General features: G+C 41.5%; 1 protein-coding gene across 5 annotated transcripts in view; it reads right to left on the reverse strand.

Annotated features, from left to right (window-relative positions):
* Nucleotides 1-25512, reverse strand: part of CHD2 (chromodomain helicase DNA binding protein 2) — an 81745-nt gene that overhangs the window by 39539 nt on the left and 16694 nt on the right. For 3 of the 5 annotated variants that reach the window (XM_066328280.1, XM_066328284.1, XM_066328279.1), the window contains exons 2-5: nucleotides 24758-24830; nucleotides 23989-24073; nucleotides 19925-19985; nucleotides 11046-11179 (exon numbers count right to left, since the gene is read on the reverse strand). In XM_066328280.1, coding sequence (XP_066184377.1) covers nucleotides 11046-11107 — 62 coding nt within the window. In that variant the 5' untranslated portion in view covers nucleotides 11108-11179; nucleotides 19925-19985; nucleotides 23989-24073; nucleotides 24758-24830. Of the gene's footprint in view, nucleotides 1-11045; nucleotides 11180-11510; nucleotides 12762-19924; nucleotides 19986-23988; nucleotides 24074-24757; nucleotides 24831-25512 lie in introns of those variants that run through there. The other 2 variants (XM_066328281.1, XM_066328283.1) reach the window with 2 other exon arrangements.

Here is a 25512-nt window from a genome sequence, read left to right on the forward strand (position 1 = left end):
GCACCATCCCGCCGGGCCCCGACAAAGGAACAAGATCTGGAGGCATCCAAACCTCTGCTGTCACAACACGAAGTGGCAACAGCAGGGTCTCCTTGAGGCATGTTGGTGTCCCATGTCCCACAGGAGCGCATGGAAGAGGAAGACAGTCTTTCCTTCGATTGGATTTCTGAGCAATAGCTGGAAGGAATTTTAACAGCCCAGGCAAGACAGAGGCGAGAAAGACCTGACAGTATTTGTTTAGAGGCAGAACAGTAATTAGCGTCCTCGTCCTGCTCTGGAGTTCTTTGTTCCTCAAAGCCCTAAGCTTTATTTCAAGGACACAGGGACACAGGCTCTCTGCACATTAATAGCTGTAATTCATGTGCTTTATCCACAACATTGTCTGAACACTGTAATTCTTTTTTCCAGGCTTTGAACTGTGTCATCTGAAAAGAGGGAGACTTCTCTGGTGACATATACATCTGTATGTGCAGGTATTTGTCTGCACACCTGCTTTCCCTACTAAGGAAAGAAACACAGATGACAAGTGGTTATGTCCTTTTGAAGGCCGTTGCAAATAATTCTTATTTTTAAAGAACAACCTGTTATCAAGGCAAAATATGTGTTTGTCTTCTTTTCTATGTTGATCAGATAAAAAAAAATAACTGAAGGGCCTATTTTCATAAAATAATCCTTTCTAACTGTCACTGGGACAATCAGGAAGCATTTCTACCTGCCAACAGAATATAATGTATTAGCAACATTAGATGTCAAATAAGGCCTAACACCGTATATATCTGGAGACTTAAGTCCTCCTTTCAGAAGTTATTTTTGGAATTTGTCCTGGTTTAATGCCCCTGAGTAAACATCCAAATAAGACCTGCTTTCAATTAATCTATAAGTGAGGGATAAGATATAACTATTGTCACAAAAATCACAATTCGGCCAGACCACCATCCTCCAAAAACACCCATGAATATCAAAAGAAAGCAACAGATGGGCCATTGGTAACTTCTTGAAGTGAGAAACACCTAAAGAAAGTTGAGAGCTGCAAAGACTCAGCCAAATACATTCCTCTGGTTTCTAAGAAATACTTCAAGCTGTAAGTCTATTTTAATTAAGAGCCTGCTCCTGACTTGAGGGGGAGCAAAACGAAATCATTCCTTACCAAGAAGGACATGTTCCTTCCAAGAAATAAGTAGCTGAAAGGCAGCGATAAGACCCTTTACAGTGAGGCATCTGAGTTTAAAAGGCAATTACCATGTGCCTGAAGCCTCTAGACTTTGCATTTAATATTTCACATGACTTCATTTTATAGGGGATTATCTTTGCAAACAGCAAATAATTTTATAAGCTCTCAGTAAGAACAAACAGTAGATATGCTTCCAGAAGGTATGAGACAGCTGAAAAAATGACCCCAATATGCATTTGTGAAACCGAGAACTCACTGGGGAATGGCTCTAACTGGGACCATTCTGCCCCAGCGTTTAAAATGTGGCTTTTGAGGGACAGAACTTGAATTCAAACAGGGGAATAAAGGAGGATTAATAACCTAAGATCCTCCCACAAGCAAAGCTCCTCCCAGCTTTACGAACAGTTGTGAATGTTTTGAATCTAAACAAGTTTGAATCCAGCAACATTCCACTGGGCTTCGCAAGCTCGGCAGGGATTTGGCACCAGCAAAACCACCCTGTGAAGGCTGGAGAATGACCTTGGCAGATTATCCCAGGGCTGGGTAACATCAGGGGCTGGATGACAGCAGGAACCGTTATTGTTTAACTCCTGTGCATTGCTGACTGCAGCGTCACAAGTGCTGTGGGTAACTGACACCCAGGTGCACATCCTGGCTCAGTGACACCAAAATGCCCCAGGCAGGTGGCTGGGACTCAGCCCCTCCCTGCTCTCATCCCTCCTCACCCTGCACGTTCCCAGCACTGGCTGGACCAGCCGGGCTTCCTGGTAACACATTTGGATAGCCCAGAGAAACAGCAGGTCACTGCTGGCTTAAGCTCAGCCCAGACCAAGCCTAAACAGCAAGCAGGAACAATGAAAATAAACTGCACTTGGCAGTGCAGGCGAGTTGCAGAGGGGACAAGGCAACAGTAGCTTGGATTCAATGATCTCAGGGGTCTTTTTCAAACTAATAGATCCTGGGAAGGGAGTGAGCAGCCCAATTCCATGCCCTGTCCCCACAGCCCCACTGGCCTCAGCAGGACCTCAGCAGGGTCCAGACCAGGGGTGTCTGGCAGAGCCAACCCTACCTCAGAGGAGTTCCTGGGCCCCCACAGCAATTCAGGCTGCCAGCTGCTCCAAGCCACTCCCATCCACCAGCAGAACCAACCTGAGATTTACTCCAAAGCACAGAGCAGCAAAGCCAGTGCAGGCCACCAACTTAAAACTATTTAAACACATCTGTCTTCCTAAAGTGACCTGCACAAACTGTGGGACACAGAAGCACGGTGACAAACCACAGAAAAGGCAAGCATACCAACTGAGATGAGGACTGTGCTGCTGTTAAACATTTCCTTTGAATATCTGATCTATAAACGTGATATTCCCTATTACGAAGAGAAACTATTTACAAGAACATGTAGTGACAGGACACAGGGGAGTGGCTTCACACGGAAAGGAAGTATGTTTAGGTTAAATATTAGGAAAAAAATTCCTTACTGTGAGCTTGCTGAGGCACTGGAGCAAGTTGCAAATGCCCCATTCCCTGGAAGCTCTGAGGCAGGTTGGATGAGGCTCTGAGCAACCTGGTCTAGGGAAAGATGTCCCTGCCTATGGCAGGGAGGTTGGAATGAGATGATCTTTGAGGTCCCATCCAACCCAAACCATTCTGTTTCTATATAAATATATATTAAATGATTACATATATTGCAAATACAAACAAGCACTGTCAATGTTGATATGCACACTCAAGTCACAGAGTAGCTGTAAAAAGGCACTAAACTAAATTTAACCTTTAAAATTAAACTAAATTTTTTATACTGAGAGAATACCACAGTAATCATAGACAAGGCCATACAGACACAGCACATGGAGAGCTAAGTGAAGGACAGAATGTGACACTGAGGATAAATAAACACATTCCTAGCTTTTTCAGTTCCCTTGATTTTATTCTGAAAGTCTACCAGAGTGATTTGGGCTTGCCTGTCTCCCAAGGCAAAGATTTTCTGAGTGAGAAGCCTTGAGAAGGGTCTTTGGGTGAAAGAGCTTTTCCCAGTCTATTTCCTGCAGGGAAAAGTAGAAGTGGGGGAGAGGAAGGAAGAAAAATACTCCTACTCCTCTACTCTCCATTCTTAAGCATGGTACTTTTACATTGATCTGTCTCCTAGCATGAACTTAAACTGTAATATCCTAAATACAATCAGGCTCCTCATACTGTTGAGATGTGAGTCTCAAACAACTCTGAATACTCAAAATATTTTTTGAGATTTGTCCAAATCCAGGCCAGCTTTAAAGGGGCACAGCAAACTCCCATCGTGACAGGGCTGCCCCTTCCGCATTACCAACATGTTCTTCAAAGAAGCATAGAAATACTTCCCTAATCTCACTTTATGATCAGCAACTTTTTTTTTTCCTTCCCCTTAAACAGGCATGTGAGAAGTTCTCATGGACAACCCACACTTCTCCCACCTGTGCCTGCAAACTTGGCTTGCAGGGTTGGGTATTAGTTACATTTACACAGCACTAGGCACAGCTGAGCCATGGTGCTGCTGTGCCAGCTGAGGGATTAAGCATCCAAGAGGTATCTGTCCAAAATACCCACCTGAACTAGGCTGTGAGGCTTTCCAGCCTATCCTGGCCACTGCTACTTACCCCAGCGCAGGATTCCCAAATGCCAAAGGCAGAGCTAAGTATATCCCTCAGTGCTCTACTGCAGCTCAGCAAAGCACATGGGGCTATCCTGAATGATACATACTTTCCAAAAGCTGGTGGGCTTTTTTCCTCCACTACAAAGACACTATGTCGTGCTTGCATAAGCATACAAAAGGAGCAATTCATTCATGATGGGGAGAGCTGGCTCTGATCTTTAAGTCAGAGGCTGAAAATGCTTAGGATGTTTAGTGGGAAAAGAGGAAAAAAACCCACCCCGAAACAACAATAACAACAAAAACCAGCAGAGGGACAAAAGGAGTGAAAACCTGTCTGGTTGATTAAGGAGTGCCATTGATAATCTCCAAGGCAGCATCCTTCCCCTTCCCCTTCCCTGCACAGAAAGGGAAGAACAATTGCAGTTCTCAGGGTCTGAAAGGGCCCGTCTCTCCCTCCTCTGGAGGCAGCGATGCATTTCCGGGCCCCACATCCCCCATCAGCGGGAGGACCTCGGCTGGCTGCTGGCAGCTCCCAGCTCCTTCTCACCCCCAGCCAAGGAGAGTAGCTGGAGCCCGGGGGTGCACACCCTCCTCAGACAGCGGGCAGGGCTGTCCCTGTGCCCGCCGCCGTTCCGGTTCCAGCCCTGCAGTGCCTGTCCCCTCCAGGGACAGCCAGGCTGAAGCTCAGTGGCAGCACAAAGGGGACTCTGCACACACGTGGATCCCGTTGGCAAAGGCCATGTGGGTGCATGAGGGGGGCTGGAGTGTGCACACACAATTAGTACAGAAAAAGCGGGTGCTTCTTCTCCCTTAACATTTGTAAACTTCCTTTAACACCTCTCAGATTAAAGACATGCAGTGTATATGGAAATTTAGGACCTAAACCCCATTAACAGGAACATGATGGTGCAGAAATTCCTTTACGGTTCCAGGTGACCTGCAGTTCAGAAAAGGGAGCCTGATCTGGCCTGAGGAGGTTATTCCAAGTGACTCTTTAAAAGCTGTTTTTTACCAAGAGATTTAAGGCGCATCACAAAGCCTAAATTTTACAGACAGCACATGGCACTCAAATCTCAACTGGTGACAACTCTGTAGTGAAGCACAGAGATTCCTCCGCATGTGAGAGATGCAAACAACTCCTATAATTAACGTATTAGTAATTCTATTAAGTCATCTATACCTAACAATAACACTTGCAAGGAAGACAGTTGCAACACAGCTTTTTCCTAAGAAGTTGGGTGTTCTGGAGTCAGTGGATTCTTGACATTGCACCACCCTTGTTCATAGCTGGGGTAAAGGTTGGTGAGCAATGAAGTGTTAAGCATCCCATCACATCCCGTCTGTGGAGCTTGGCAGACACACTGCACTGAGTCCTGCCAAGATCAAACGGCCATGCCAGCACTTCCAGCACAATACCAGAAAGGAATCTGAGATCACTGGTAAAAACTTTTTAATCTTTAACCCTTGTTAGTCAAGGTCAGAAAAGCACATGTAGTACAGAGTAGGTTATCTCAGCCCACAGGTAAATAAAAAGGAAGGTAGAATTGAAAATTATAATTTCGCAGCAGTGTTACACAAGCTGTAAAATGGGCTGCTGCACATTTGGAAAGACTCAGCAACATTTGGCTCGTTACATCCAAAAGATACTCCCTGCTCTAAGAAAATGAGGCATTAACAGTGTGACAGACTTATAAAAGGTTCACTGCAAGTCACCAGGGGTAAACTTTTCCTCTGGGCCTTTTTTCTTTCATTTCAAGGCTCCTCTATGGGATATGAGGGTGGGCTTTACATACACACCAGCACCTACTGAAAGAGCATCTTCACATGGCACTTCGACACACGTCTTTTAATAAAAGCACACCGGAAAGATTGATGTGAGACACCATGTCAGTAGAACAGCACATCCTTTGCTAGAAGGCTGCTTCTATCTAATAATGGTAATCCAGGCCATCCCCTCCCCCAGTGCTGTGCTGTTTGTATTTATTTTCCTTGGAGGAGAGATAAAGCAGAACAGCTTTCTCCAGCCATTATCACCTCCTTCCTGAGCTGGATTTCAGCTAGGGGCAAGGAGAGATTTAGAAGCCTTTTCCATCTCCAGAATTTACCAGCTTAATTTAACATTGCAGTTCCTGCTGGGACCGTTGTGTGCAACACGAAACAAGATACAGTGGACACACACACCTCCAGGTTACATATCAGGAGATGCAAATACAGCACAAAATGCCAAACCCATCCAAAGCTGGTTTGCTTGGGCTGTCCTGAGTTCAAAAGCAGCGAGTCCATGGCATCAGAAGATCCAGTTCATTGCCTAGACTCCTGCTCACTGTCTCAGGTACTTCACTTCATGGCCAGTCTGCATCTGCCACTGGTACCCTCACCTGCTCCTCAAAACCAGCACTGATAAACCTGAATTAAGAGATGTCCCAGTATAAAAATTCCTCAGAGACAAGTCTGGCAGGTCAGTAACCCGCTAATGCTATGAGCAACTTTCTGAGGGGTGAAACAAGAAAACAAAGCCAGGAATTGGTTTATCCCTATACCGAGCTGGAGAGATTAAAATGAAACATCGGTGCCTTCCTGGCCCTCCTTCTGAGCCCTGTCGAAGCTACCAGTGGAAGTGTTTGTTTGAAGGCAGAAATGTGGTTATGGCAGTCCCGAGACACAGCCAGGATCCGCGTTCTCGGAAATGCCACCACCGAGCCACAGCTCGGCTCCAGCGCTGGAGGAAGTGGGGGAAGGTGCAGATAAGGGCAACTGTTGCCCTCAGAGTGTGGCAGGTGAAACATCAATCGGACAGAAAGGGGAACAGGCTCCAATGTGCGAGCTGAGCCACGTCACTTTCCCTTGGCTGAAGGCACTCACGGGGTTGGGAACACGTCTGCACACACGTGCACTCAGCCATGGCAACGCCCCTGCCCCAGCACAGGCTGTGCCACAGAAACCGGGTTACAGAATTACCCAGGTCATTCCCATTCTCCAATTCTTCTTCAGCAAAACTCATGCATTTTAGAAGATCTATAAATTTGATTAATTCGCTTAAGATGTTTAACTAAAAAAAGAACAATCCAGAAGACAATGAATTACAGCTAAATGTAGTTTCTTGCAGTTGGCGAGTCCTTTTTATAGCACTGTATATACTGTATCCATCTCTGGCAGCAATCACAAAACAGGGAACAGAGGAGTTGAAAGCCTCAGGACTGTGCATGCGTAATTAGATGAGACACTTCCTTCACAAGGGTAATGTGAAACAGAAGTAACAAAGCAAAACAAGAACAATCTCCTTTGTGCGGCACACAGATTACACCACGATTCATCTGAATTCCTTGCACATTATCCCTTTTGTGTGCCGAACTGATCAAGCATTTTTTCCTTTGCAAAAAAGGCTCCGGACAGTTTCACAAGGGTTAAAACTTAAAAAGGGAGGGAGAAAAAAAAATCTCCTTGTTGAAGAATGCAGCGGTGCAAACGAAACTGAAAGCCACGGCCCATGCACATGGCCACAAAAGCTAAAAAAGAACTCATCACCTGGATAAAAACTTGAAACCCACCGTTTGAGGCATTTTAAAAAATGGGCTCAATATTTTTACTGAGCTGAAAGAAAATCAGTTGCAAAACGCACACTGAAAGCGAACAGTGCATTTTGGTGATTTAAAGGATACTGAAAGCTGTACCTCTCCTCATAAGAAAAAGAAAGAAAGAAAAAAGAGAAAGGGACAGATGTTCCGGGAATACTATGGCAATTCTACAATTCCTTTGAAGTTTAAAAAAAAAAAAAAAAAAAAAAAAAAAAAAAAAAAAAAAAAAAAACTAAAAAATGCGCAGCAAAAAATAGCCTCGCTTCTTTTCAAGTGACTTCTCAAAATAGCTGGCAGTATTAAAATGCAAACCCCTGAAAATGAAAGCGGTGCGAGCCCACGCCCGGCAGATGAGCGGAAGCGGGGGGAGGCCGCGGCCGCCGCCCGCTGCTGCCGCTGCCGCTCCCGGGGGCCCGCGCGGCGCGCGCAGCCAATGGCGGCGCGGCCGGCTCAGGGCGGCCTTTGAACCCCGCGGCCGCTTCCCGCGGCGCCCGAGCAGTGCGGCACAAAGAACAGCCATTTTGTGACGGCGCCGGCCGCCGCCGCCCGCCCCAGCCGGCCCCGCCGCTGCCCCACCGACGACGGGCTGCCCCCTGCTCCCAGCACCGCGCACCGAGGGCGGTTTGCGCGGATTAACGTGATCGTTTCCTCCTCTCCCCCCCCTCCGCCAAACGCTAGTTCGTGTGTACCGACATCTCCATAAAATGGCTGCCACGTCAGGCGAGGGTGTTGTGCTGCGCAAAGCCCTGCGCTGGGAGGTGGCTGCTGAGCAAGAACACGCCATTTCAGACCTCAGAGCTCCAGCTCTGCACAGAAAACGGCCCGGGAGCTCACCCACCGCAACCTATTTTTTCCCCGAAAAAAGGATGTTTTAATACTAAAGCAGCCCAGAGCTGGACACAGACACAAGGGCTTGTCTAGAGTCGCAGGGCAGCAAGGCTCTGCAGCTCAAATCATTCCCACACCGGGTATTTCAAAGGTGGGAGAGCAACTGTAACAGATAGAGGCAAAGGAAAGGGAAACTCTATATCCCATGCCTGTTACTCGCTATCCCTGCAAAATTCACTCCTGGGCTTCAGGGGGGACCCAGAGCCTGCCTCCGGCCTCTGCCCTTCCCATGAGGGCCGACCATGGATGGACCTTCACACCATCTGCCTTTCAGGCATGCAGCACAGAAGATGCTAGAAAATACAGCAGGTTGTGTTCAATTATGCAAATCCCAGGCACACAGGTGGGGGTCAGCAGGAACTGCAGCAGACCCAGAGCAACTTTTACCCTGTTGGGCGAAGTTGCACAAAATCACACAGCTCCAAGTTCGATTTACTGTCAAAGCACAAAGGACAGGTGTTGCTGGGCACCTGGAAAGGAAGGAGTAGGACCCTCAGCTTATGAACTACAAAGAGTTAACACCATCTCTCTCCAAGAATAATCATCTGCTTTGGGACAATTCTCAGGCATTTTTGTTTATTCCACACAGGCCTTTCTATTCCTTAGAACTGGAAAGGTGAGAGTCAATTCCTCAGTTAGGGCACCACAGTGGTGTGCAGTGACTGTATTCTCTTCCACTCCAACACCCTTCTCCAGCCCAGGTGAATGGCACTGGCCACATCCACCTCCTCCACCACCCAGGGCTCCCACCAGGACTGTGCAACTTCCACATTCAGGTACTTCCACAAATGCCAAGCTGGTCTCAGCAGCGTGTGAAGTGCAGACACCGGTGCATTTCTGGGTTACAATACAGCAAAGGGGTGGCTTTACTTCCTAGAAATCATTTCCCCTACTTCAGGTCAACCTCAGGAAGTAAAGCCCATTTTATGACATTGAGCTGACTCACAGCTCGCAAATAAGCTCAACAGGGTTCACTTGCAAATATCCTGTGCTCGACTGTTCCCACACTTCAGGTATGTTGGTGTCACACACAGCAGGTTTGAGAAAAAAAAAACATGAAGGGGGAGAAGGGTAACCTCACACAACAGGTGTTAAATGTAAATGGATCAATTATGATAAATAACCTTTCAATGAAAACCCCAAAAGCACATGAGACACTATGCAAATCTCATACCCCTAAGGACAAAACCCCCTGTGGGACTCCTGCTACACAGCTCAGATTTAGCTCCTATTTCTTTCCAACACTGATAAAAATAATTTCAGTTTCCTCAACAAATTATGTCTATTGCTGCTCTTGTTGATAATCTCCACTTCAAAAAAGCATAAAAATTTATGTAAATTGAGAAATAATTTTTATAAACAGTGACTTTTTTACATAATATTTGTGTGCAGCATTTAAAGAAAGCACAGTATGAAAATCTGATGTGCTTTTAAACGACATTATTAGAAAAGCTCTGTTTAAGTGCTTCAACAACCCCTGAGGCTAATTTAGTTATTAATAATTTCAAATTAAACAATCTTACCCATATTTACTTTAGAATTTAAAATCTGACTGCATTTTTAATACACCCAGAACACCATCCGAGTTTATACTAAAAGGTTACAGTAATTTGAGAATATATATATTCCCACACTAATTCAAGTTTGTGTTCTTAAGGAAGGTTAAATACTGGACATCAAGAATACTATTCCAACACCTGAACATCACATAGAGCACATGTGATACAACAGACAGTTCAGAGTTCTTTTTTATTAATGTTGGTTAAAAATGCAGGAAGACAACACCAGAGAAAAAGAAACAGGCTGAAATTCAACTGAAATTAACAAAATGCAAAACTCAGTAATATTTACAAACTAACAAACAAAAATGCACACTGTTTAATTCCCAGTTTTTGGAAGAGCCGACCTTTTAAATACAAAATGAGCGATTTGGTAATTGTACTTCTGCATCCCCAGTAAACAAACATTTTCAGTATTTCACACTTTTCCCACATCAAGGTTAAGTTTCTAAAAATCTGTAAAGAATCTCATTACTTGACAAAAGTAAATAAATACACTCTGAGCAAAAATACGTTGAACAAAACAAGCAAATCATTTGGTGCCTCTTGTTAACATAGTGCCAAGTGTATATTTTTTGATACAAAATGCCATCCCCAGCAGGACATAGTCTGTTTAAATTGTATAAAAATACTCTAAAATACCTCCACAGAATCAAAGTTCTACAAGCTCAAATAAAATTTGAAGTAAGAGGTATCCGACGAACAGGCACTTTTCAGTTTATATTTTAAAACAAGCTTTTTTTCATTCATGTAACTTTTTCTTGTGCCTATTTACTATAATTTACTACTACACCAGGCTTCTGTATGGCCCTCAGTTAAAGTTTAGACTTCTGAGATTCTTCAAAGAAAAATTTGCCTTGTATGTAAAATGGTGCAATGCAGCAATGGCTAAACCGACAAGGTCATTTTTCACAGCACAAAAAACCTAAAAACTGAAATTCAAAAGCTAGAAAAACATCATACAGGGGCAAGGGCTTCCCTGAATAAAGGTACAGTACCTTTTGCCTAGGACATGGGCCCTTAAGTCACAACACAAGTTTCAGAAATTGCTACCAAAAAAAATTAGGGTGTGGCATGCTAACAATCTCAAGGTCATTCCTTAAAAAGGAAGCAAAATCAGTAAAATGTTTTCTATTAAGCACTGACAGTAACCCAGGCTGTCAAAGTAAACAGGGTATTCACAGGTTTTACAAAAAAAAAAAAAAAAGAAAGTTGATAGGTCATACCTCGATGCATTGCTGTGGACTGAACCCTCCTCTCCTTGGCTTTTGTCCTTATTTCTCATCATCTTTTTATTCTTAAATATTAAAAGGGGGTCAGGGGTGTCTGTTTGCTTTGAAGTCCTGTGCCCAGGTATTTACTGTCAAAAGTTGAAAGAAAGGTAAGGTCCCAGTTCGTTTCACTGGCTTTCATTATCAGGAACAAAGTCCTGACGCTGCAATGATATTGTTATAACAATACACAGCACTGATCAACACGGCAAACCGGAGATTTAAAACAAATAATCATTTTTACAAGAAAAATCCGAGAATAAACACAGGAGAGGAGCATCCTGCAAACTTTCCCAAAGTAACACTGGATGCAAATAATCTCTGTATCTTATTGCGTCATCCCAATACAGCACAAATCGGTCGAAAATCAAAGTACTAAAACCGGCAGAAATCTAAAAATTATTATTATTAATTGCTCACCTACCTGATCCATGCACCGCCGCCAGGACCAAGTCGATATTAGTTTCGGGTAGTGGAAAAACATTAGATCCAAAATATTTAGAATTATACCGATAAAATACAAATTTCAGAAAATGAAAAAAAAGTATATATTCTAATCCCAAAAATATGCCGCCGATAAAGCAAAAGAAGCAGTAATTAGTACAAAAATGTCCGGGGGAAAAAGCTCATTAGGAGAGCGCACAAAAATGGAGGTACGCCATGGCTTCTAAGCTGGAAAAACAACGACCTGGGCTCTCTCCACGGCTTCTTCTTTCCAGCAAGGCACGAAAAGGAGCCCTCAAAAGCTGCTTTTCTGCCCGAAAAGGTCCGCTCGGCCCCCGATTAGTGCCTAGGAGAGGCAAGGGGCTGTGGGGGCCCCCTGAGGCTGCCTGAAAGTTAGGGAAAGTTGCGTAAAGTGTTGGGGAAGGCACGGAGCTGAGCGCGCTCTCTCTAAGGCACAGCCGCCATCTAGAGCTCCTTCCCAGCTCTGAGCTCTGCCTTTGATTGACACTCTCTACATTTACCCCACAACTCAGGTGATGTACCATAGACCCACCCCTTCATTTCTACCAAAAAAGAGAGAGCCTCCACCTAAAGGGTGCCTGCTACCCCACCAGCCCTGGCTCCTTCCAACTACCCCAGCTCAAGGGGCACCTTAACCCCATGTGGCTCAGGCACCCTTTGGAAGCCAGAAAGAAATGGAATTTGTGCCTTTTGTTTTAAAGATTTGCTAAATATTTCAGTGCCTGGGCTAAAATTACTTCCTCCCTGGACAGGAAGTGGTGCTGTTACAAGCCATTTTGAAGGCATGGAAGTGGAGCTCACAGCCATGCAGGCAGCAAGAGCCCACCCTGGGGGTCACCCCACCCAAGGGGCAGCTTCCCCCCAGTTTGGTGGCAGAATCCCCAGACAAGGGCTCTCCCTTTTGCCCCCCAGTGCTGGCATTGGCAGGGGGGCACAGGAGCATCACCCGCTCCCAAGCCAAGCCCACAGAGCTGAGATTGCCCTCCAGCTCAAGAGCGCCTCCCTGGTGGTTTCCCCAACAGCTCCAATCCAACAGCCACACCATTTCCACCACTACGCCAAGGCACTACGGTCCAGTCAGTCCAACACCATCAAACCGCTCGTTTCTAACGCACTTTCTTAACCCATTCATGGTCACGAACAGATTTTAACACAACAAATTAATTTTAAAGCTGCACAATAGCCAAGCTGCAGAACTGCAAATCAATCACTGGACATCTCCAACACAACATCCTGGAATTGAGAGGATGTATCAACAAAGGAATGGAGGTGATCTAGGTGATCCCCTGACCACTTGATTATGACCATCAGTTGTCTTCCACGACCAAAACCAACCCCTTAAAGCACAAGGACATCCTGCACATTCATAAGCATCACTACAATACAGAGCCATCAGCCACTGGGGGACCACTGGGGGACAAAGGGGCAATGGCTAGTTTGGGGGTCTATGGGAACATCCATGGTACAGCATCCAAACAGCCCAAAACCATTGGCTTCGACCACTAGAATCGACACCATCCCCTTTAATTCCTCCACAGACCTGCCATTTATCTCCTACAACCATCTATCCTCTTTCCACAAGAGGTTTCATTTGGAACTCTCCAATGCCACAAGCCATTTTAAAAAGTTCCACTTTACCAATTATTCACAGAAGACTCCTTGCACCTCAACTTTCAAGAACTAAAAGACCACAATACAAGACCATTCCAAGCATTTCTTGGAAACAAAAAGGAAATCCACTCATTTGAATGAGAAACGCTTCAGGTTGGTCCCAGTATCCAACTCCACCATAAAAACACATGGCAAAACCAAACTAGGGCAAGTGTGCACCACCAAAATGGCTGGATGCAACAAGATGAGCAATTCATCATGGCAAAAATGGGTATTTCCAAATAGGTCTGAGCAAGGCAAATGGTTAAAAACAGACAATGAACAGGATTTTGTTGGGGTTTCCAAGATAATTTCAAGGTTATCTCAGCACCAGATTTATCATCACGGCCCACCACCACCAAACAAAGACAATTCTGAGTTTCAGGTGAAACATGTAGGAAAGAAATTATTACACTTAAATTATCAGATCTACTAGAAACCTGTAAGGAAATCATGACTTTGAATATTAGAACCATTTTAAAATTCATTTGCAAAGTTAGTATGACATCTGTAGCAACATCAAAAATAGTTTTTTCTCATCAAACACATGGCACAGTATCATGACACTAGGCTATATTCAAGAGCAGTGAAGCAGATTGGACACTTCAATGGAACAATTTTAAGACCAAGAGACGGTTCAGGAAGTCTGTAGTCCAAGAAATCTGCTGAGAAGTTTCTGTACCCCCACACAACCCAAGAACATACCTAAAAAAGTTACACAAAACATTCAAGTACTCCTTTATTGTCATTTTTTTCAGCCTTCAATTGGTATCAATTCCATCTTAAAATAACTTCACCAAGTTCAGCAGCAGTGCCTGACAATAGGCCAAGTACTGAAAACCACTATTAAGCACCTGAATGAACAAGCCAGCAAATAAAAATTCATTGGAAGTCATGGCAAAGTGAACGTAATTTGCAAATGAAAACCACATTTAATATCAAGTATACCAGAAAATTTTACCTTGCCTTTAGTACTTAGCTGAAGTATTTCTCAGTTTAATAGCAAAGAAAATGTAACCCCACTTCAGTATCAACGCAATAAAAATATTCAGCCGAAAGGACAAACACAAAATGTGAAATAAACCAAAACCTTTTATTTAAAGTCACTTTATAAATTACATTTTCTCTAAAGGAGTAGCAAGAGATCTTTTACCAAATTAACTTGCTTGTCATGGCAAACACAACCCAAAAAGAAAATTAGCCACCCAGTCTCAAACAGATCCATCATTGGATAGTCACTGATTAATTCAAATGCAAAGTCCTTCTGGTAGGATGATCACAACCCAAATCTTCTCTGGTTTAACAACATGAGAGTCCACGTTTAATATCCTTTTCTTGGACAGACATCCCAGCACTCATGCATTAGTCCATTTCCTCAACCTCTCAATCCCCAGGGAACTGCCATCTTGGTGTCTCATTCGTAGACTTCTTTGACACTCTTCATCTGAATGGATTCTTATGAAAAATTAGAAGAAAAATGCTGTTGGAATACACATCATTGCTTTTAAACTCAGACATTCACTACGTACCTTGAAGATAATTTAAATATGTAACTGATGCTTCATTCCATGCTACACCATCCACAATATCTACTTTATCAGAAACAATGTCAAATAATCAATTCAAGAATCAAAAATAAAAGTTAATCAAAACTATATAAAAATTGGAAGAAATTATTACAAGTCCAAGAATCCTTCAGGACCATTGAATTCCATTTGGATTTCTTCAGAGTATTAAACCACAAGAGAATAGTGGTGGGAAATCTAAGAAATTTGCTCTTGCAACCATTTTCATTGCTTAGGTTCTTAGAACAAGCCAAAATTTCAAGTGCTGTTTCAAGCTCCTTTCTTTGAAGACACAGGTCATCAAAACCAATGAAACTGGTTTCTGATAGACAGATTGGTGACTGGACACAAGACATTCCACCATCTTAACCTGTTGGATTCTGGATAAGAAAACCAACATTAACCCAGTTTTCCAAGCTCACGAAGATGTACACTGCAACAGCAAAAAACACAAGCAAATGGAATGACTGCTTTAGTTATTAGTGGGAATGGACACATCAGAAATCAGATGGAAAATGGTGACAAGTCACACTAGCTGCCTTAAGCAAGGCTCCTGAGCCATATTCCAACCTGCACTCATCATGGAACAGCAATCAAGCCCACAGGTGACTGACAAACCAAGAGAGCAACAATATCCACATGCATAATACAAACCCAATGTCCCATCTTCCTATCTTCTTCCAAGAAATACAAGCTCAATTTACTTCAAGTAAAACCTTACTTCCTCCCCACGTGCAAAACTTAAGTACAGGAAGTTACTAAGTGCTAAGAACATCAGTTGAAACCAATGCTGACTCTAGGGCTGACATGCAAAAAGGATTTTAAAGGTCTTCATGATTTTGAGTATCTGCACTCCAACGTCAATTTATGTTTTTTTGAATATGTACCAGGTTTAATCTCATTTAGTCTGAAAGCAAAGTTCACCACCACTCTGCTCCCTGATAACCCTGGGCAGATTCTGACAAAGGATGCTGAAATTACCCACAGCCCAGCAAAAACCAGTGGGGCCATCTAGTGGTCTCTGCCTCAGCATCCCAGCTTCCCCAGTCTCATCTCGAAATCACCAGTTATAGCACAGCAAAGAGCACTGGAAGCACTGCAACAAGCCCCAGTTGGACCTTTCTCAAGTACCAATGTGTCCTGTTTTTACGCTGTTCTATAGAATCCTTGTTTAAAATACAATAGGAAAGTACTACACATAGAACTGGAAATATAGGATCTGGTACTTTCACTTTGCACTGTGAAACGTGCAGAGTTGCAGGAGTATTCAACCCCAGAACATTCATGTTTTCAGAAACAGAACTTTCAAGTTTAAAGAAATGCTCTGTTTCCAACATTTAACTCATCCTCAGTTAAGACAATGTATTGAATATTTTGAAAAGGTGTTTTTTCCTCATGCTAGGCTGGTTTTGAGGTCGCTTTGGGTTTGGTTTGCTTTTTATACCAGCTCTCACAAAACTAATTTCAGATCTATTTGGGCTTTTGAAGATGAATTAAAATTTTGAATATTTTTCCTGGTAAAGCCTGGCCCAAAGTATCAAAACATGAAAAAAAGCCACCACAAAGTTGTCCACTATTGTCACAATCAAACACTCAGAAGTACTAACAATGCATACAGTGGAAACCTCATAAATAAGACCATTAAAATATTTTTTAGTTATTTTTAATAAGCTTAACATACAGAAATCCAATCTCTGATATCAACTTTCCCCACCTCTAAAAAGGTAATTAAGTTATGCATTAGTCACCCTTATAAGGCTCTTTCCAGCTGGGTCAGCCCTCTGCCTCAGACCACTGACGGGACCTGCCAAAGCAATTTCAGAGCTATTTCCCTGCTAGGTTCACCTACGTTGTGTTGGACCAGAACTTTGCAAGTAACTCCATGACATTCATCTTAAACTCTTCTCTAAATCTTGTAAAATAATTAGCAGTAAACAGAACTGATGAGGTATTATAATTAAGAACACATTCTTATTCTCCAAGTTATTATACATCAAAAGATGCCACAGGAATGGCCAAATATTAATAGCAGCCTCTACGCTCGTGAAATTTACATTTGCTTTAAAGATTTTCACAGCATTTGTTACTTGTGATTAAGGCACATTTACTAAGGAATTTCAATAATGTTACAAAAATACATTCCTCCATGAGGACATATGCAGTGATCCTACACTTGAGGTAGATACTGAAAATTCCCGTTTTTTTATCCTAGATTACATGAGTTTACCATTCCTTCGGTAAAATTAATTAGGCATCCACCCATTTTTCAAGCTTCTGTTATCTACTAATTACTGGTTTGGTTTCCAAACACTGTATTTTGGTCAGATAAATGAGGACCTGGCAGTCCTGTAATACCGACAAAGTTTCCTTCAAACCAATGGTAACATGTTGACACTCTATGCCATCCATTCCCAACCTGCCTAAAGGTTTCAAGGCAACAACTAGAAAACATCTGAGTTGACAAAGTTTTTCTCTTCAGTTTTAGCAATATTTGTTGCTGTATTAAAAGATCACAGCAGTAAGAGACATCCCTTATGGCCAAACCCATGGCTTCAGCCATTTCAGGCCACTGTAACCCTGCATTCCTTCAAGTGTGAAACTGAAGCCCAACACGTACAACACTCCGGCATAAGACACCAATCATTTACAAACTATTCCAGAATGAAATCTGAGGCTTAAAACTTTTAAACAAGGGTGACCTACTTGGGAAAGGGAATTCACTCCAACAGAGGGAGCTGAATGGACAGCATGAGTTCTGAGCAGCCCAAACCTCAGTTTTACACCTCAAAGTTCATTTAAAGCAAGGTTTTATTCTCATGACATCCCTGGTAACTTTACACCAGTGGAAAGTCTCCTTTATTGGCAGCTAAGTCCATTATGTTATTTATTGGGTACCATCTTCAGCAGGAACTAAGTGCTCTGGACAGCCCTAAATCTGCTTTTACCACCACTAGACATTCTTTAAGCAGAGCAGTAAAGCACAGCTCATGTAGGGTTGGGTATTTTTAGGTAAGAAAGGCTGTTTGTCAGTTTCAAGGTCAATTCCAGATAAGATGTAGCTTTATTGACAAATACACTCTTTTGTGGGTATTATTTTTAAATAATAAATCTTATTGCATTAAGCAAAGTATGCACACTTAATAAAGCTCTTGGTGGTTTTGAGTATTTTCCCTCTTCTCTTAAAAAAGAAGAGTTAAAAAAAATCAGTGCTTCAACTAAACCCATGTTAACCAGAGAATGCAACACACCAGATCTTTATAGATCCACCCATTTGAATGCTTCAACAACTGCTTTTGAAGCAACTTCTTTTGTAGGACAATTATTTCAATTAAGTAATTTAAAGGTTTCATATTCACCTCTTCTTTAGGTAAGGAGTGTAAACTAGGAAAGGATGAAAGAATTACTCAGTGGTAACTAAAAGCCAAAGTTTCTAAGCTCAAAAAAGGCAGATCTGACAATAGGTAATACCACAACCCAACGAAAAAACAAAAATGCACACAGAAAGATTAGGAATCTCATGAAGATTAATATTAAAATGGTTGAGAGATTCTAGTAGGTGACTGGGGCTAGGAAGGCATCAGTGGATAGCAGTAGGAAGAGTGTTGAGGAATAGCTGGAGAAGAACATACCAAGAAATATGCTGTTCGACACACCTGCAGTGGGAAAAATAGCTTAAGACTTCTGAAAGAACAAAGTAAGGAAACTTACAGACCAAAGTAGTTGAAGAGATTAAATACTTATCAAAACTGAGTTTGTGTACACACATTAAAAACTCAATTCCTCAAAGTCCATGAAGTCTCTGGTAATCTTTTTCTACTTCTTTTGCTTCAGGACTGAAAACTCAAGCGATAAAATTGGTCCAAAAAAATGGACCAGAAGCAGCAGGCCAGACTAACAGATCCTGGCAAGGTTTGCACCTTACCCCACATGTCCCTTTTCAGAAGGGCTCGACATTAGTGTCCAACCATGGAGTGGAAGAGAAGCACAGGACTTTCAAGTACAAAACCAGCTTCTCTCCCAGCACCTGAGGCAGTGCAGAAGGCAGTGGCTGCTGGATGGTTCTGCTAACAAACACAGCCACAGGACAGTAAATTCACTGTCATCTAGCCACTAAAATGAGTGGATTTGCATTTTGGAACATCTTCCCAACCTATCTGAAGCCTAAGAAGGCCTTGCTCATTCAGGTAAGCATGTCAGACTAAAAGAAACTGTCCCTTAAAGAAAAGCATGTATTCCAAAGCACAGTGCTCCAGGAAAAAAGTTAATCTGTGTACACAAATTGCAATGGATGCCCTAACTGAACATGCAGAATCAAGATCTTAATTTTAAGCAGAGAGGAAGACAAAAGGACTTGAGTTTTTCCACCGGCAACTCCCAAGAAAGTCATAAAATGTGCCAGAGACACAAAAAAGGTCAAGACCAAATTTCTTTTAGTTAAGGAAAGGAAAGAATTCTCTCCCTATATTCATCCAGTATCAAACTGAATTAATTTACCTACTCAAGCCTGCCAATTTTATGTTTTGACTATATGAGGAACGATTTCAAGTCTATCAGTTAGCAGTTTAATTAAAAAAATACAGGAAACTGTACTGGCATTTATCATTTCGTGCAAAGTTGGAGCTTTATGAATGAAGAACAGAAACAGAAAATTGTAGAATAGGAGGCAGTAACTGTCTGCTCAAAGGCTCCCAACGATTCTGAGAAGCATAAGGACAACACGAGATGCTTGTATGCCAAGTTCTTTCTGCTGTACTTTCCATACCATTTGTTATCCAAATTGTGTGTAGTACCTCTCTAGAGACAGACATCTACATAGCAAAACCCTTCTGAACAAGCAAAACGAGGATATAAAAGTTCTCAGTGAAATCTGGAGTCAAATCACGGAAGCTGCCAGCACACAATCAGATCTGAGAGCTGCTGGGCAGCCAGGCAGGGAGAGAGCCCTGCCCAAGGACTGCTCCTTCCCCAGAGCCCAGCAGGATCATCCTGGGCTCCCTTTAACTGACCTTTCCTCTACCACATGTGGCCACACACTGAGGACCTCCAGAATGTATTCAGCCAAAGCCTTCAGCTACTTAAACATTACCGCCATGTGTGCTTGCTGGTTTTTTTTTTAATGCTAGAAAGTAAATGTTTTTAGGAATAACAACTTACCAGTGCTTCAACCAAGGGCAGCTATTTTGCTTACAGTGAGTAAATCAATTCCTCAACAAATCTGTAGGGAAAATGGGATATTAAAACACTTGAATTAAAATATATTAAAAATAAAATAGATATAGACTTTAAGGTCTGCAAAACCAAGCATTAGTTTATTACAAAACACACAAAAACAAACAAAGCACTCAAGCACTCCCACCTCACAGCATGTGCTACATAAGTTATTTTTATTTAAAAAATAAAGTATCACTAAGGAACCTGTTATTAAAGAACCTGCAAACAACCCCAGAAATTCAGACCCAGTCCACAAATTCATTGAGAAAAACCAACAAAAAATATAGACTTTTAAGTTTTTCAAAAAGATTAATCAGGCATCAAGTGGAAGCATGTGCAAGCAAATTGACTTGCCCTTCACAATAGAAAATAAAAAGCCCCTTTTACTGAGATGAGGTATCAGCTGGATGCAGGGCGATTATGTAAGACATTTATGTGGAACAAATTATCTTCTCTATCTCAAAGTTACTCAAGTATGGGCAAGGTCCAAATGTGGAAATATGACTTTGAAAATGCTGTATCAATCAATTCTTATTCACAGTTACCTTAAGCACCTGTAGCAAGATTACAGACCTAAAGCTCTAAGAAAACTCATGAACCCCCTTTTTACTGTAAATTTTAACTACCTGAAATAAGCCATTCCAGTTTATCCTCCTGACACATAAGCAAACGACTTATCTTGTAATCTCTCAGAATCTACTTATATTGAAATATTGCTTCAAATACATAAAAATTAATGAACCTATCCAGTGACAGCGTAATGTGCAATCCTCTAAATCCTACCCTTCCATTTGACAGCTACTCAGATGTGTAGAAAGAAAGATGGGATGAACAGGATTGTAATTTGTTGATGTAATTTACTTGAAACTCTTATTACGGAAAAAGCCTTTAAAAGGGAAAAAAAAAAAAATATAGCAGTAGACTGGCAGAAGTATGTAGAATATCCCAATGCGTGTGAAATTTAGAGGTTTAAAAACGTATCAATATATTTTAAAATGTATTTGAACATGTACAAGCAGCTGCAATTAAACAGAAGTACAGAACTTCCGTGAAGTGCCCGTCCACCATTTCAGAAGAAACACAACATGGCTGCTGGACTCTGATCAGCCATGAGGCATCCACCAGTCATCCAAGGCATGAAATATGAACCCAGGAAACAGAGTTACTCAGGCCCTCTGAATCAATTCATTTTTAAAAGGCCACTTAGAAATTAAAAACTAATACATGAAGCCAGGTAAAGTTAATGACTGGGAGACTCAGTTTACAGCTCTCAGGCATTTTTAATAATTCATGGCACAGCTACACATGTACCATTGCTTTCAGCTGGTTTTCTTTAGTTCTAGAGCAAGCACAGCTAGGGTAGCTTGACAGAAACTTTAATGAGGGTATTTAATATGTTTATTAGCACAGAGCACCTTCTTCTAATGACAGTGTTATAAGATTCCCCCCGAGTTTTGTTCTTCTGACCCCAGCACACTTGTGCAGTAGGAATCTTTTGTTTGTCAGAGTGGTATCACGCAGTAGTAGTGACACTTCTCTTCTTGGAAGTGAGTGGATGAACCAAACAATTTTGTAAAACAGCATGAGGATGTTGATAATATATTACATTTCACATGAGTTATTTTTTCACTATTATAGAATACAGTCCTGTATTTTGAGTTTTTAATTTTAACAACCAAAACACATTCTCTCAAACTAGAGAATAAATCACCAAAGCTGCAGGTTTATGCCACAAGCCAGAAATCAGAGCTTGGAAATACAAGTCTTGGCTAAAAAACTTTAACCTTTCATGTTAACAGCTGTACTTCCTGTATCTAATGTCAAAATCTTTTAATCAGACTACTTGCTGTAATTGTTGTAGCCTGGGTGATGAAAAAAATTCATCCCCTACTTAAAAATAAACATGAATTTATTTATTCTAGGTAATCTAAGAGTTATGGCTTATTTTTGTTTTAAATTACAGACATCTGAAGTGCAGTCCAGCCTACACCACACAGAACATGCCCGGCCTCACAGGTCCATGGCTCCTTCCCCCAAAGACTGGCACTAACCATCACACAGTGCATCTCCTCTTCCAGCAAGAGGTGAGGTGGGACATGCCAAAGCTATCACCTGATATCACGTTTTCCCTTGTATTTGTTATTTAATTAACAAAGTATTTTGGCAAAGACGATGTGTATTACTGCACCAACATTCTTCCATGTATGCTGTCAATGCTACCAAAATCTATTCTATGAGAACACTTAATAGAGGCTGAATCCCCAGAGAAGAACCATTTCCTCAACTGAAAAGGTCTGGACATAAAATGGGAGATCCTCCTGACCCCCCTCAATCTCAGGAGCACGCTGTAGTGTAGCCATGAACTGGAACTTCCCTCAAGTCCCAGTAGTGTGATCTAACCCACTGAGGTCTACTTAACCTAGAGGTGAAGCCACTGTTAGATGAAAACAAGTTGTTCTTACAAGGAGCTCCAATGAGCTCACAAAAGGGACAGTTAAAGCTGTTTTTATTTTAATGTCTATTCTGCACAATCAGCATCAGGACAATACTGGAAAGATGCAAGACCATTCAGAGTGAACTGCTCAATTTCATAGTTATAAAATGCTCAGGGCTCAGCCAAGATCTGCTCTTGAGCCCTGCGTTTTTTAATTTTTACTTTTCTACTTTTTATTTAAGAGCAAGTCATTTAGAGATTACGGATTCAGACATTTCAGAATTTAGTATCAGGAATTTAAGTTGAGTCTGACAAGTTCAATCCCATCACTATTATCAGACTTGTGTGACCCAGGCTGGCCTCGCCCTCATCGTAATAGACTGTACAGTATCTGTGATTTTTGACCTCTGAATTGAAAATTTATGTGGGATTTTAGATACGCCCTGTCGTTCTCAAGATACAAGATCATTCCTGACACGAGGTTCTAGTTCTCACACTTCCCATCAGACAGTCGCACGATGAAGTTGCAGGAACACAGTCATGTCACCTTGCTCGTTAGCTGTGTTTGCTGCAGGACATCCATGATGGTGGCACATGTCCATATCTCTAAATATAATTTGAGCTCTACCTTGCACATCAGCAGTGACTCACTGCAGACAGAAGTTTATTACAACCTGAAGAGACATTTTGTAGAGCTTATGGAAAACTGTGTACAATCTCTTTTCTGTGAATAGACTGAAGGCTTCATCTAAGCTAAAAAAAACCTCAGCTGCGCTCAGGTGGGGGTTCACAACTGTATTCTTTGGTTATCATGATGAATTACGTAACTTTAGAAAGCCAATCATCAAAAGTATTTTTGGGAATCCTGATACACGTGTCCTCATGAAGATGCCTTACGCTCTGAGGTCCTGAGTATGCACCGAAGTACATGAGCATGGGAAGCTGTGAAAAGGAACCAGTTAAGACAAACAGGATCCCCCACTTTTAATTACAGAGTGGTGAAAGCCTGACTCAAAGGCAACATGTTACTCAGATCCTAAATGCAGAATCTGAAGTGTAAAATAAAAAAATAAAACATTAAAAAGCTGCTTTGTTTACACTGCAAGGAAGAGAGCGTAACAACTGGGTACCACTTTAGGCTTTTAGAATAAAATTTACACCAAAACCCAGATTTTTTCAGTTTATTGTAGATACAATTTCTTCAAAAGGAAAAGCTTAGGAGTGTCCCTTGCTAACGAACCGATACCTTGAATTAAGGAAAAGCATTCCTGAAGTTTGATTAGACAATATCCTTAGGAGATGACAGTCCTTCACCACATGTCACCACGGTCACTGCAGAATGTTAAAGTTGTACTTGAGAGTGACCGTAAGAGTCTTCAAAGATATAGGAGACATTAACATTACTGTAGTATGTATGTACTAACAATTTCCAAATGCACTACTCAAAAAAATCCACAAGGTAAAACACTGGAACTTGAATTTTGAATGTTTATTTAAAAAAAAAAAGTTTTCAGGATAATTAAAGAATAAAAACCACAAAACAAACAAAACCCCACAGCACAGTGTAACATACCTGGCACGCACAGTACAGAATTTTGCTCAAGGTTTTGCCCAACCAGTCATCTGAATCTTGGGAAGAACAATATCCAGCAATAGCCCTTAAAGGAAAAAAAACAACAAAACCAGGTTTGTCTGAAAACAAGGTACAGACAAGCTCTGTAAGTCCTAACATTCTGACTGACAAACTCTGAAAACATATACAGGAAATGTCTTTGAATAAATGGAAGTTTTACCAACAGTAAAAACCAATATTCTATCGTTCAGCATTACCCTCCAGGTCCCCAAAAACAAGAAACAGGCCCCCAAATCTCCTTCTCTATGAATCCCTGAAGTCCTGGGTTACTACTTTCATATACAAATTCTAAAATTTCCCTCAAACATTAATGCTACAAATGCATTAAGTAAAAACCTAAATAATTTTCAAAGTTTAATGCAGGTTTTCACTGGTAAAATGGGACATAGAGAACTTCAGTTTATATGCAAACACTGTCCTTTTCCAACACAAATACAAAATACATATCCATATGTTATAAAAATAAACAATCCACTTTATTTAACAGTGTTAGAGAACCGAAATTTATCCTCAAGCAGCACATAAACATGACATTATCTGCAGGCAGTCCGCATGTAACTGCAAAGAAAGCTTTCTAGAAGTCCAGACCATTTATAAAATGTGTCCCTCCAGCATAAAAATGATATTTTTAATCACATCTGCACAGTAGCAAAAGGCAAATTCCATTTTCAAAAATGAACATATTAACACAACGTATAACCATTCTTACCTAAGAAAAATAAGGCATGAATGAATCCTCTGGACGTCAGTCAGGAAATAAGGTTCTGTTCAGGAAATTCTACCTGAAAAAACAAAGTATGGAAATTTTCAGTATTTGGCTTTAGAAAAGCAGCGCAAGTCATTTGTCTGAAATTCAGCAGTCTTCAGATAATTATTAAGTCGGGAAAAACTTATGATTGCAGTAACTATCTTTCAAACTGAACTCTAAAAATAAAAGTATGAGTGGCTGCACATTCCTGGCTCAAGAAAAACCCACTGGAGATGAGGGACTGACATACAACATGCATGATCTGTGTTTTCATTAATAACTGCAGTCTGCTCTTCTGTCTCCCATTTCTTTAATTTTGAAAGTCTCAAAGCTAAAATGCCAATTTTAAGTTTTTAACTGAGTAATTTATCACACAGTATCTCTCAGCCCTTTTACTTTTTGTTCCACATTAAAGCCTTTAGAATAGGCTATGCAAAATTAAATAAAACCTCTACTGATAGCAAGGTTATTTTAAAATGGCTTCTGTCATCAGCTTCTCTGAATTTTAAGTCCTAAGTTACTTCATCTGCCAAAAAAAAAAATCTCTTTTGCCCTTCAGAATACAGTTTGAAAGCCTTCAGCTTCTTTAACCTTTAATAAGATCTCAAACTATACTCTTTTAACACAAGGAACACCATATTTGCACTACCTCTAGCCAACTTTTCTTGCCTTTAACAAACCAAAGCCGTAACATTTTTTTACAGCAATTATATTTA

This window comes from Sylvia atricapilla, chromosome 13 (assembly GCF_009819655.1).
Source record: "Sylvia atricapilla isolate bSylAtr1 chromosome 13, bSylAtr1.pri, whole genome shotgun sequence".
NCBI classification, from domain to species: Eukaryota; Metazoa; Chordata; class Aves; order Passeriformes; family Sylviidae; genus Sylvia; species Sylvia atricapilla.